This window comes from Euphorbia lathyris, chromosome 1, assembly GCF_963576675.1.
Source record: "Euphorbia lathyris chromosome 1, ddEupLath1.1, whole genome shotgun sequence".
In the NCBI taxonomy this organism is placed as follows: domain Eukaryota; kingdom Viridiplantae; phylum Streptophyta; class Magnoliopsida; order Malpighiales; family Euphorbiaceae; genus Euphorbia; species Euphorbia lathyris.
The window spans coordinates 86901937-86917225 of record NC_088910.1 but is presented as its reverse complement, the minus strand read 5'-3'; the positions used below and the strand labels follow the sequence as shown (position 1 = coordinate 86917225).

The window sequence follows — 15289 nt, the reverse complement described above, 5'->3', positions numbered from 1 at the left end:
ACACATGTCAGTTCTTAAATTCTTAACTTATTAAAGAACATGTGTCACTTATTATATATATATATATATATATATATAAACAAGAGTCATTTTTGAAGGAAGGGGGAGGATACATAGAAAAAAATAAAAATAAATGGTTAGCAATTTTTGAGTGTAAATTTCATCAATGGTGTACAACCTTTACTCTATTTCACATTTTGGTGTACAACCTTCAATTTGTTTAACTAATATATATGACCTTATGGATGACCTTTCATTGTGGTGTATAGATGGTAAAAATAACCGGTTTGACCGGTCAAAAAGCTAAAAATTGACTCACCACATATGCAATTATTAAAATACCCTTAATTTGGATTTTCTTCCAAAAAAATTATCTTTCTATCTTTTAAACCTTTTTCATAAATCCATCCTTTCTCTCTCTAAATCTACCATTTTCGAAAATTCTTCTAAAAAAAGATAGAATCCTAACAACAAATTCGCTACATAAGCAAATGCCAAATTTCTCATTCTCATGTGTTTCCTGGTGAATTAATTGATAATGAAAATGATCAAGAAAGAAACACAGTAAAAGACTTCTTCAATAGAACGGCACTGTATTCAAGGGTTGATTAATAGGGAGGCCTTCAAATTCATCTTCATCCCAATATTTAAAGGTGGTTGCTGATGGTGGAGATGAGGGTTTTGAGAGATCCGATTCGAAGTCTTCTGAAATGGGATCTAGTAGAGAAATTTATTGATATTTGGCTTTTACCTCTTCTGGTTCCTTGAATCACTAAGCGGGTGAATTAGCTACTTATTTTGTTATTATGTTGAAGCTTATCTTATTTGCTCCTCCATCAATTTCTAGAGTTGGATTTTTCTGATTTAAGGGAAACGACGAGAAGCGCGTGAGGTTTATGGGTTTCTGCTGGTATAATTTTAGAGAGCAGCTTGAGTCTGGTTCTGTGCAAGTACATAAATCACTAAGACTTATCTGCATAGCTAAGGAGGAACGCGTTAGCTAAAAATGGCATCATTTTTGTAACTTTTCTTTGGCTCAAATGATTGTCATATTTGGTATCAATTTTTAATTTCTCGACTATTTGATGTCTTATTCTATTGTGCCTTTTAGATTGAAGTACTATATAAACTTAATTAATGGAGACATATGAACAAAGGTTTTTTTTTTCACTTTAGCTGGTAGATGACAAAACATGGCTTATGAATATCAATACACTGAACTCATTTGGCAGAAATAATGTTTAGCTTTAAACCTGCCGTCTGTACTTGAAAACTCATTAATCTCATCATAAAAGAGAGAGAAAGAGGTTAGGGAGAGGAGTTAGAGAGAAAGAAATTTAAAGAGAGAGAAAGAACCAGAGGGAAGAAGAAGATGAATAGATGTATGGATATGGGTATAATAGTAATTTTATATTAAGTAGTCAAATTTTGACTTTTTGACCGGTCAAACTGCTGATATGGCGTGTTGACTTCGTGTTGACCGGTCATTTTTACCTGCTGTACACCAAAGTGAGATGTCACCTATAAGTTCATACATATTAGTGAGACAAATTGAAGGTTGTACACCAAAGTGTGAAATGAGGCAAAGGTTGTACACCATCGATGAAATGTACCCTAATTTTTGACGTAGAAAACGTTTTCTTTGAGATATACATATCAATATAAAAAAAAGGGTTTTGGGTGTTGCCAATGGAGATATATAGTTTCTTTTGAGATTTTACTCTACTAGTAGATATAAAAAGATTTTTATTGGGAAAACTTATCAGTTTTATGATCGCGTGAACCGGTAGCTGTCAACCGATCATAACTACCGATGACCGACGATGATGAGGTTTTGGATCAGTTGTTAGCGGATCACACTGATTAATTTTTGGTGACCGACGATGATGAGGTTTTGGATCAGTTGTTAGCGGATCACACTGATTAATTTTTGGTGACCGACGATGACACTTCGGTAACTATATTTTAAATCTAAATTATTTTTAAAATGCTTTAAGTATGATTTTGAATAAGTCTGGTTCTAGTACTCGTCAAATTTTAACAGGTTTATATCTAGTGATTTATCAAGCCTATAGGTTCCTGATAAAAATATGAAATTTAGACAGTTGTCCTTTAGATTAATCGAAGTGAAATTTCGTATTAAGACTTTTAGCCGTGTAACGAGTTTAGAAGTATAATCGGTCCAAAATAATTAAGTCGGTTTAGAATTAATATCTCAGCGACCGAAAATAATCCAATAAAAATATTTTGATTATTTTAAATTCTATCAATAAAATATTTTAAGCAACTTTAATTGTAGAGTTAAATTATAGAAGAATTAATATTGATGTTTACCAAGTAGAGTCGGTATAAAGTGGAGTCGAATATTTATAGATTCAGACAATTACTACGAATTTCAGGATTAAAATTAGTCCGAATAGACTTGTGACAATATAACGAGTCTAACAGTATATTTGGTCTAAATTAACTATACCGGTTTAGTGTTATCCATAACTATTCCGGTGACAGATAAAAATAAGTCGTATAAAAGTATGTGGTTTAATATTTAATTTTAAACTATTTATATAATATTTAAGTGGTTTTAAGTACGTTAGATTAAATGGTTTAAAATATATTATTTAAATATTTATATATTTTTGATTTTGGTTATTTGAAGAATAATGATTTATTATCGTGGTATTTCGAAAATTGGGTTGAAAAATGAATTTGATTATATTATGAGAATTGTTTTTGGATTTAGAAAGCTGAATAGAAAGATAATGGTTTTGTCAATCTAGGATTGCCCAGGGTAGGGTTGTAATTGTAAGACCATATCTAATGGCGGTATGGCCAGAATGCACGGCTGGTAGTCCTAACGTTAGGCAAGAAACGAGATATGAATGAGATATCTCGATTATTGATATTGTTGATGTTATGAGAAACTACACGGGTGGAATTCGAGGATTGACACATACGAATTTTGTATTACGTTTTGACAATGCTTGATGATTTGAAATATAATATGTTACGTTTGTTTGATTACGAGTTGGTTCGTTAAAGTGATTTATTTGATTATGAGTTGGTTTGATAAAACATTGATTTGATAAAATGTTTATTTGATTACGAATTGGTTTGATAAAACGTTTATTTGTTCATGAGCTGGTTTGGTAAAACGTTTATTTAATTTGATTCGTTTTGATAAAATGATATATATATATATATATATATATATATATATATATATATATATATATATATATATATATATATATATATATATATATAAAATGTACAATTAAATTATTACCATGTCAATCAACGTGTCAATAAGTTAAAACGAATTAATAAGTTAAGAGAATTACTTAAGTTAAGAGAATTACCTAAAAGAGGTAGAACTACATGGCTTTGATTCCCGGTTTAAAGATTAAAAGACGTTCGGGATACTAGGAAACTTGATAGAATTATCAAGTCCAAGCCAAATAATTAAATAAACTTTAGGTAGTTCAAATAAATTTTTATCTATTAGAAAATAGGTTCGTCTTTCATATTGTTAAAAGTTCGTTATCCTGTTTTCCGTTCATACCTGATGCCGTTTTGGGTCGGGTGTGACAGATCGAGGCTGGGAGCTTTATTTTGCTCTTGTGAACTCGTCCAAACTAAATGGCTCAATCAGACTCGTATTCATCTCCTCAGAAATACCAGAATAAACGACTTTCGTAGCTTGGAAATCCGTCACGGTAGCACCTTGAAAAACAGAAACAAAATAATCAAAGACTGTATTGACTAACCTGTGATCATCCTTCACAACTACGCCTGCATCAGTCACGAGCATAGTAATGCAGTTCTATCGATTTCTGGCCTTTACGCTTGCATGGAAAAACTTTGAATTGTGATTGCCATCCTTCAACTAGAAAGTTTTTGCCCTCTGACGCTAGTAGATTTCTTCGGTTTCTAGCAGTAAAGTAAGTTGTGTTTTAGTCTCAAGAAATTGACGGACAGAGGCTTCATTCTCCTTATCTCTCAGTTCCGCAAGTCGCCTTCTGCATTGTACAAGTTGTTTTGAAAATCGATTAAAACCCCAATGATCCATGGATGAAGAGCATGCCTTCAATTTTGTGTTCACAGATCGAGTGCCCAATTCTCTACATTTATCTATGACCAAGCTGATAAATTCATCCGCCTTGAGCCAAGTCTGTTCGAATCGAAAACAGTGTGATCTCCTAACCTCCTTGCTTCCCAACCATTCCAATAATAATGGATTAATTTATGGTTTTATTGTTATAAATATATTTTATTATTACATATTTATTTCTTAATGTATATTTTCTATTTTTTATATATAATATTGAAAATGGTGTCAAAAAATAATAACGTTTTTTATAATAATTATTATTAAAATAATAATAACAAAAATTATAATATACTACTACTAAATAACCAATTATCAAAATGCAACGCATTAATTTAAACATGTAGAAAACAACTTTTAATTTTCTATTGAAATTTGAAATGGAAAAGTTGTAAAATGTACAAAACCTTTCAATTTCTCATTAAAATAAGAACTTAAAAACTTTAATCAATATTATTGAATCTCATTAATTTTTTATAAGAATCATTAAATAAATTACTAATGTTTTTTTTAAACACAATTTTATTATTCCATCCATTTCCTTATATAAATCATTATGAGTATTTCACATAAATTAAGAAATACAATTAATATAGAGTCAAATTAATAAATTTATATTGGTTAACTAAAAATAAAGGCCTAATACATTACCAACTCCCTGAACTTGTCCAAAATAGTAGATTGACTCTCTGAACTTTGCAAGTATCCCACTAGCTCCCCTAACTTGCTTATTTCGTATCACCAGCTCCCTAAACTTGTCCATAAAAGTATATTAACTCTCTGAACTTTGCAAGTGTAGTCTCAACAACTCTCCAAACTTGCCTATTCTGTAATAACTAAATACAAAAACCATAATACTAACTCTCGATTCTCATCCATTCAATCTCTCAAACCTGTAACACTAACTTTTATAATAGGTTGAAAGGTAGGAGAAGCGAAAAAAATTACCTCTCGAATAGATGAAGACATATTTTTAGAATTTAGGTTTAATAAGTTTTTGTATTTAGTTGTTATAGAATAAGCAAGTTTAGGAAGTTGGTGAGACACTTGTAAAATTTATGGAGTTAATCTACTTTTATGGACAAGTTTAGGGAGCTGGTGATACGAAATAAGCAAGTTTAGGGAGCTGGTGAGACATTTGCAAAGTTCATGGAGCTAATCTACTATTTTGGACAAGTTCAGAGCTGGTAATACATTAGGCCAAAAATAAATTCTCTCTTGTCATGGTTGGAGGAATATGCTTTGGAATATTAAAAAACACATGCATCAAGATAAAAAAAAAAAACTAAACTAAAAAGTTAATTGGAAAACTAAAAAGTTATTGGAAAATTGGAATAACTTATATTTGGAAATTTTTTTTTTGTAAAATGTACAAAAGATCTTATTAAATTTATTATTAATGTTTGATTGAAGATAATAAAAAGCAATAAATGCGAAGTATTAAATTTGAGCAAAAATATGAGGAATTAAATTTTTTTTAAAGGAGAAATTGTTTTTTACTTTTTATTTTTTATTTTTATTTTTAGTATTTTGTGTTAAACTTGGTTCATTTGTTGTTTCTACTTTTATATAGATAATATGATAGATACATATATAGATTTATTGATATTAATTACTTATAACTATACTTTTAAAATGATATGAAATGTCATTAAAGATATAATTAAATACAAATTTTACCATTCATTAAAAACTTTAACATTACTTTTTAATTTTTTTTATAAATTTTGACACATAGCATTTCGTGTCAACTCTTCTGATTCTAACTACTTTGTAGTTTGATTAAAAAAAAAAAACTACATTTTATATTGTATATAGACTTATTTGTTGATTATATAAAAAATGCTTATATTAAACATTGTAACACTACAATAATAATTAATTTTAAAGAAATAATAATAATAATAATAATTACCTGTTAATATTGACTTGAATGGTTAAGCTCATATTCTTTTTGATTTAAATTCAGCATAAGTTCAATTCAATTCAGTTCAGCAGCATTCAGTTCAGTTCAATTAATTTAATTTCAATAATTATCATTATTTATTATAATTATAATTATTTATATATAATTTATTATTATTATTATTATTTATATATAATTTATAATTAATATTATTTATATACAATTCATTATTATTTATTATAATTATAACTATTTATATATAATTTATAATTTAGTATTATTTATATTCATCATTATTTGTTTTAATTATAATTATTTATATATAATTTATAATTTAGTATTATTTATATATAAATTCATCATTATTTATTATAATTATAATTACTTATATATAATTTAAAATGGTAAAGACTGCTTACTTTGTTTTAAACAAAGTAAGCCTTACTTTGTGTATTTTCACCATTGGATTAATTTTCTAATCCATCATCCAGTGGTGAAAACACACCAAGTAATGATACTTTGTCAAAAACAAAGTAACTATAGAAGACACCAATTTAAAATTTATTATATATATAATATATCATTTTTATTATATATAATATATCATTTATTATATATATATATATAATTTATCATTATTTATTGTAATTATAATTATTTATATATAAAATATATCATTATATATAATTTATTATAATTATAATTATTTTGTGCAATTCAATTAAGTTCAGTAGCATTCATTTCAGTTAATTTAATTTAATTTAAGGAAAAAAAACATGGTCTAAGAGTTTCAAGTCGTTTAATTTAATGATCTCGGATTCAAGTTCTAATATATGCAAAAAAAAAAAAAACTTTAATTGAGAGATGATTCATCATGAGCCTTGAACCGAGTAATCAGAAAATTATTAAAATAATAATAATAACTATCAAATAACAACAACTGACATTTAAAGAGAGTGGAAAAAATGAATATAACTCTGATTGACAAATAACTGTTTATGTAAAATGATAAATAAGAACATGATAAAACTTTTATTTAGAGTTAAAAAGCTTAAAAGGGGGATAAAATAATAAACTAATAGAAAAAACTCATCTAACCAGTTTTAAAAAAAATTGTATTTTGAGCTTTGTAAAATAATTTTTCACCAAACAGCACTTTAATCTGTAAATTGGTTGAAACCTCAAATTTTAAGAGATGTGTTTGTGGGTAAAAGTATTGGGAAAGAGAGAGGAAGAAAACTTGAGAAAGAAGAAGAGAAGACCTGCTATGCTGAGTTAAAATCAATTCCTCATTTTATGTGTCTCTCTCTTGACCTGTGAAACCGCGTTTCAAACTAATTTTATTCAATTCAAAGTCCTTACATTTTACTTTATTATTATTATTATTATTATTTTCCCCACTTAACCACATTTACATTTACATTAATTATAATAATTAAACTGACACATATTCTGTCCATTCATTTCTTAAACCACATTTTAAACCCTTCCGTGTCTTTTCATTCTTTTCTTTTCTTTTTTTTTTATTTCTTGGAAACTCAAAAGTCTTACTTTGTTCTATCAATTTCCTTTCTGGGTTTTCCTTTTAATCTCTCAAACCCCATTTCATAATTCGGTTTTCCTTTTCAGTTTTTCTGGATTTTCTGTTTCACCAATCACACCACCTGATTGGCTATGGTTTTCAAGTTCTCTCTCATTCTTGTTCTTCTTGTAGTCTTCTCTGGCGGTTTTAAATCGGTTCAGGGACTACATGACCACCATAAGAACTCAAATTCCAATATCTCCACTCTCCCCGGAATCCAATTGACTCATCACATGAGCTTCAATGCAGTTTCTGCATCAACAGTCAAAGCAGATTGTGGCTTTTCCAACTCTAAGGAACACCAAAAATCGCATTCAATACCCGCGCAGGAAGAGGATGAGGATGATCTGGTTCACCGGGGTAAAGAAACAATGAAGCTCAACTTAACACAGAGGTTTAAACCCAAAGAGTCTTTCATGGATTCAACAAAGAGGGATTTGAGCAGAATCCAGACTTTACACAAGAGAATCATAGAGAAAAAGAATCAGAACGCGATTTCAAGGTTGAAGAAAGATAAGAAGAATCAAGCAGCAGCAGCGGCCACGGCGGATGAGTTTTCAGGGCAACTGACGGCGACTTTAGAGTCAGGAGTGAGCATTGGTTCAGGAGAATACTTAATCGATGTATTCATTGGTACACCTCCTAAACATTATTCTTTGATTCTTGATACTGGAAGTGATCTTAATTGGATTCAATCTGTTCCTTGCTATGATTGTTTTGAACAAAATGGGGCTTTTTACATTCCTCAAGAGTCTTCTTCTTATAGGAATATAAGTTGCAAAGACCCTCGTTGCAATTTAGTTTCATCCCCAAATCCTCCCCACCCCTGTAAATTTCAGAATCAGTCATGCCCTTATTTCTACTGGTATGGTGATAGCTCAAACACAACAGGTGATTTTGCCCTAGAAACATTCACAGTTAATCTGACTTCACCATCCGGGAAATCAGAGTTTAAGAAAGTAGAGAATGTGATGTTTGGGGCTGGACATTGGAATAGGGGATTATTCCATGGGGCTGCAGGGTTGTTAGGGTTTGGAAGAGGACCTCTTTCCTTTCCATCACAGCTTCAATCAAAATATGGTCATTCATTCTCATACTGCTTTGTTAACAGAAATAGTGACATCAATGTGAGCAGCAAATTGATATTTGGGGAAGATAAAGACCTCTTGAATCACCCTGAATTGAATTACACTTCATTTGTAGCTGGGAAAGAAAACCCAGTTGACACATTTTATTATGTGCAAATCAAATCAATCATGGTAGGAGGAGAAGTGGTTGATATACCAGAACAGACATGGGAATTATCCCCAGAAGGTGCTGGAGGTACAATTGTTGATTCTGGTACTACACTTAGTTACTTTGCACAACCTGCTTATCAGATCATAAAGGAGGCATTCTTAAACAAGGTTAAAAAGTACCCAATAGTGAAAGATTTCCCAGTTCTTGAGCCTTGTTATAATGTATCTGGGGTGAAGAAGCTAGAGATGCCTGAATTTGGGATAAAGTTTGGTGATGGAGCAGTTTGGAATTTCCCAGTTGAGAATTACTTTCTGAGACTGGAACCAGAGGAAATAGTTTGTTTGGCTATTCTAGGAACACCTTCAAATGCACTTTCAATAATTGGGAATTATCAGCAGCAGAATTTCCATATCTTATATGACACAAAGAGGTCTAGGCTGGGTTATGCACCAATGAATTGTGCGGATGTATAGTGTTTTCTTTCACTTAATTTCAAGCTGTAAAGATGGTGTCTGGATCTTAGAGGAAGCACACAGATTCATTATTTTTTCTTTTCTTAAACAATGTTGACATAGGTATAGGTACACCATTTTAATCATCACTGTAATCTGTCTCACAAAATTGTATGAATACTCGTATTTTGAAGTTAGTTTTATAATATCTTTTTCTTCATTCTTATGAACACTTGAATAATGTGGTTTCGTATGGCAGGAAATTTGCCTGAGAATCCGGTAGTTATATGGAATTGAATTTGAGGTGTTCTGTTCAAGAAGAATAATTTGTAATTGGGGATGTGTTTTCAGGTAACTTAAAATATTAAGTGCAAAACTGCAAATGAATAGGGAGTCAACAGTTAGGCGCCACCTAATTAGTGTAGGAAAATAAAGAAATGGTCAACCTTGGGGAAGCCACCTGTTTTTAGTATTATTGAAATTTCAATGTGACAGCAAAAGTTTCTTCCATTAATTCCAGGTTTAATTTTCTACATACTTGTATTTGCTTTTTCCCACAATTAGATATCCTTACCCACTTAACTATGCTGACTTCCATACATCCCTTCCCTCTACTCGGCCGGTTCATAATGTTATATTTTTAATAATCAACACATAAAATAATAAATTTTATAGTTTAACCGACTTGTAAAAATAAATTCACATGGTTAAAAATTTGTAAATAGGGGTTTATACCTTTGCAATTTACAAACTCAGTCATTGCTTTAAAAATTATTGTCGCGACTATTTAATCTGAAAGGGAGCGATTTGAAGCTATTAAAAGATTGACTTTATAAATTATCCAAAATTCAAAGTACAACTTTGCAAATTAAACTAAACCACAAGTATTATTTGGCCGAAAAATTGATTCGCATATCCTTTAATTGCAAAATTCAAAAAATACATACATGTATTTATAAAATTCTAAACCATGAGTATTGTTTTTAAAAATCGACCAAACTATAAGGTTTGTTTTTGTAATTTTTTCTAAAATAAATAAATTACAAATTTATGAAACATAAATTTAATAAACCATCCACAATTTTAATAAACATTTTAAATTCAAACATTCTAAAGCAATCAAGTTTTCAAGAAATTAAAAAACACTAAACATAAAAATAAAAAGTTCATCTGATACAATGATAATCTTTAACTTTTCTCCATTTGGTGTCTACATTCATCAACTTTCAAGAAATAAAATTTATGTGTCTAAATTCATGACGGGTACCGAATACATTACTTGTCACGTAACCATCATGTATGAATTTTTGGATCTCATACCCGTTCCATATCTTTTTACACAAGGTTCGGGTTCTATTAGGATCAAGTAGTGTAGGAGATCCATGAAACTCGTACGCGTGTCATCCCTGCGCCTAATAGCATCCACACTCTTATTTGCATACTTTTTCGAATAGGTATTAAAATAGTCTCAAGGTTTTTTAAGAAGCGTTAATTTAGCTCCAACGTATAAAATTATGCAATTTTAACATCAACGTTTGTGAAATGGTGCAATAATAGCTCTGTATAATGGAACTTGACGCTTCAACGTTTGTGAAATGATACCAATTTGGCCACAAGTTCTGTTACCGGGACTATAGTTGCACAATTTCATAAACGTTGAGGCTCAAATGATGTTATTTTATACGTTGTGGCTAAATTGACACTTTTAAAAAAAACTTGAGGCTATTTTGGTACATTATCCCCATATATTTTACAATAACAACAACAAAACTTTAGTCCCGAAATGATTCAGGGTCTAAATTACATTAATGACCACTCAACTTTACTTTTATAACATTGTGATCATTCCACTTTAAATTTAGACATAAAAACCACTCGGCATTGTCCTTTAATAACATAAAGTCGGGTGATTAGAAATGTTAAGAAAGAAGGTTCATTCATGGTTACCTGTGCTGACGGTTCCAGTGGATGCTCCGATGCTAAAGTCAGTCTATCATTTAGAAAGACAAAGTAGAGAGATAGTAGAAGTTGTAATTAATGTGGGTAAGTGATGGAATGATACCTCTTTTATATGATTTTGTAGGTTGAATAGAAAAGACAAGCGTAGAAACGTACCATTTATGAGGCAGTTTGAAGTGGCACGCAGGACTCACATGTGTGGGGTGAGAATTGAGCCTGAGTGATCCATGTTGGCCTTAAGTGGATCACTTTGTATTAGAAATCCCACCAAGACCAGTATGCTTTTAGGAATAAAAGCTTTTGGACGAAATGACTTGCTTTATAAGAAACTTGTTCATTTTCTACCATTTTTTTCTCTGTCTCCCTCTTTTGTGTTGCCATTTTTGTTTTTGTAACTATGTTTATGCAGCGATGTAAAGTAAATGTGAGAATAATGGGTAGTACTAGTGCAAATCAAACTTCAGGGAATGCTCCTATAAAAGATCTCCATATGCATGTGAATCCGACCCTCGAAAATCCTTCCGCCAGCAATGTTGTTGCAAACCTAGAAGCCGCCAAAGTCGGTGCTAAGAGCTCTAGTTCTAGGGAAATTGGTAAAGAAGATGTGCCCCACTGAAGATTGTTCGATGGATATATTCTGGTCTATGTTGCACGTAAATTGAAAAGATACCGAAAAATGTTATTCCTATAAAACATATAGCTAGGAGACAAACGAAAGAAATGAAAACATGCATGAAATGTGGAAACGACACTGAAGCAGAGTTTTTGTGTAACATAGGGAGTGGTGATATCATTAATAGGAGAATAATTTTCACAATAATTTTGGTTTGGTGAATAGGTTATTATATCAAAATTACTAATTCTGAACAAGAATTATAGGTGGAGAAAGCAAAAGGCATTCCAAATTTGTTGACTCCAGAAGTATTTTGATGATTACATTGTACATAATATGAAAACTGATTATTAAAGATTTATTTATAAGATTTTAGAAATAAAAAGTTGATGACTCCCTGAGGGGCTCTTTCCTTCGATGAAGAACTGCATGGGTCTTTGCTACTTTCTACAGGAAGTGATTGAGTATCCTTCTCTCTGCGAGTTTATCAAACCCATTCACTAGTTGCATATAGTCTTCAGTTTCTTGATCTTCCCTTTTATGAAATTCAATATAGGATCCATTGCCACAACGCCCTAACTTTTTTTTTTTAGCTTCGATGGGTAGTCAATGCGTTGCTTATCTTTCTCTATCTAATATTGAACTTCATTTTTTGGGAATGTTCAGAGGAATAAAGTTTCATTCAGGTTGTTCTGTGTGCCTTTGGTGCTCTCTGTCCCTATATCCTCTGCGGTGATGTTTAGACTTTTGCTCCAGGGCTAAGTAGTCTTTGGCATTGGAAATTTTGATCAACGGATTGAGCCTGCGACTATCCCACTTGGCGAAGTCCTTAGCCTATTGCATTAGGTATAGGAATGTCTTGGGCTGTCGTGTGGTCAGTCCTTGGAGGTAAGACCTTGCTCTTGCACTTTGCTGCCATGGCATATACTACGACATCCACGCTGAGGTTGCAGATTTGGATCGTCACTTTCTAAAACCTCTTCATCGAATCCTGGTGGGATTATCCTAGCTCTTATACTAAATATTTAAGATCTTGAATAGTTTTTCTTTCAGGAACGGAAGTGATGAAGTGGTGGGCGAATTTGTTAGCCACATAATCGAAGGATTTAATGGATTTGGGGAGCATCTGTTTGTACCATTAAGATGCTACCTCCCATAGGGTAGTTGGAAAAAGTCGACATATGACAACATCAATGGCATTTGTGGTTCCAATGCCCTTTTGAAGTTCTTAATATGAGTCATGGGGTCACCAGACCTATCGTACTTCTCCAAGGAGGGAGACTTTATCTCCTGAGGAAGTATTCCCTCCGGAGATGTAATTTGAGGAGAGAGGTTGTGTCTGTTACTTCCTACATAAAAAAGTATGTACCTAACCCTCCTTATGCGTGTCTTAACTCTCTTCAGATGATCTCCTCCACCAACTCCTTTTCTTTAGGCTCCTTGTTACTTGCAATGCTAGAGGGTGTGCTTCATGTTGTTCTTTGTCCCTATAGTGCTCCATGTCCCTATCTCCTATGTGGCGCTATTTAGAGTTGCTTAGGGGCTAAGCACTCTATGGCATTAGAACTCTTGAGTAAGGGGGGTGAGCCCGTGACTACCCCCACTTGACGAAGTCCTTAACCCATTACATTAGGTCTGGGAATGTTTTCGGTTGTCATGTGGCCAGTTCTTGGGATAAGGCGTCGCTCCTATAGTTTGTTAATATTTTAACGTAAAATAATTACTTTACGTAAAAGTGTACAAATGTTACGAAAATTGTAAAAGTTTTATACATTTTACATAAAGTAGTGTCGATTTACGTAAATGAGACTTAATCTATGTAAAATTGTTATTTTACGAAAAAAATCTCTAACTTCGCAAAAAATATGAGGTTTATTTAAAATCTTTCAACTTTACATGAATCATCTACTCATAGACATAGTTTGCATAAAGTAAGACTGAAATTACGTAAAATTATTATTTTTCGTTAAGATATTACTAAATTCCCCAAAAATCAAGTTCCACGTAAAATATTTGCCTTTTACGAAAATCATTTAGTGTTATTTACTAAATTTATAAATAAAGTATAAATTAATTTACAAATAAAATTATTTTATTAATTCTTAAGGAAAAATAATTACTATACACAAAAGTGTACAAATATTATAAAAATTTGTAAAGGTATTATACATAATTTATGTAAAGCTATTATTTTACGGAAAAAAATCCTCTAACTTTGTGAAAAATATGAGGTTTACATAATATGTTTCAACTTTACGTCAATCATCTATTGATAAACATAGTTTACGTAAAATAAGACTGAATTTACGTAAAGTTATTATTTTTCATTAAAAATATTACTGAATTCCCCGAAAATCAAATTCCACGTTAAATATTTGCCTTTTACGAAAATCATTTAGTGTTATTTACTAAATTTATAAATAATATATATTAATAAACAAATAAAATTATTTTTACTAATATTTTAATGAAAAGTAATTACTTTATGTAAAAGTGTACAAATATTACGAAAATTTGGAAAGGTTTTACGTAAATTTGGACTAATAGGTTTGCATAAAACCTTTCAACTTTATGTCAATCCTCTACTAATAGACTTAATTTACGTAAACTAAAACTTAATTTACGTAAACTAAAACTTAATTTACGTAAATATTTATTTTAAAAAAAATACTAAATTCCCCGAAAATCAAGTTTCACATCAAATATTTACCTTTTACGAAAATCATTTAGTGTTATTTACTAAATTTATAAATAAAATATAAATTAATTAACAAATAAAATTATTTTTTATTAATATTTTAATAAAAAATAATTACTTTACGTAAAAATGTATAAAAGTTTACGAAAATTTGTAAAAGTTTTATACATTTTACATAAAGTAGTGTCAATTTACGTAAACTGAGACTTAACTTACGTAAAATTGTTATTTTACGAAGAAAAAATCTCTAACTTCGCGAAACTTATGAGGTTTACGTAAAATGTTTCAATTTTACGTTAATCTTCTACTTATAGACATAGTTTACATAAAGCAAGACTGAATTTACGTAAAGTTATTTTTCGTTAAATATTACTAAATTCTCTGAAAAATCGAGTTTCACGTACAATATTTGCCTTTTACAAAAATTATTTAGTATTATTTACTAAATTTATAAATAAAATATAAATTAATCAACAAATAAAATTAATTTTTATTAATATTTTATTGAAAAATAATTACTTTACGTAAAATTATATAAATGTTACAAAAAATTATAAAGGTTTTACACATTTTACGTAAAGTTGTGTTAATAGATTGTGAGACTTAATTTACGTAAAATTGTTATTTTACGAAAAAAAATCTCTAACTTCACGAAAAATACGAGGTTTACGTAAAATATTTCAACTTTACGTCAATCTTCTACCGATAGACATAGTTTATGTAAAATAAGAC

General features: G+C 30.4%; 1 protein-coding gene across 1 annotated transcript; it reads left to right on the top strand.

The window, feature by feature from the left end:
- The first annotated feature begins 7474 nt into the window (after nucleotides 1–7474).
- Nucleotides 7475–9513, top strand: LOC136205276 (aspartyl protease family protein 2-like). Its single transcript, XM_065995805.1, has one exon. It carries the CDS (start codon nucleotides 7689–7691, stop codon nucleotides 9306–9308), a length of 1620 nt encoding a protein of 539 aa, XP_065851877.1. The 5' UTR covers nucleotides 7475–7688; the 3' UTR covers nucleotides 9309–9513.
- Nucleotides 9514–15289: the final 5776 nt, after the last annotated feature.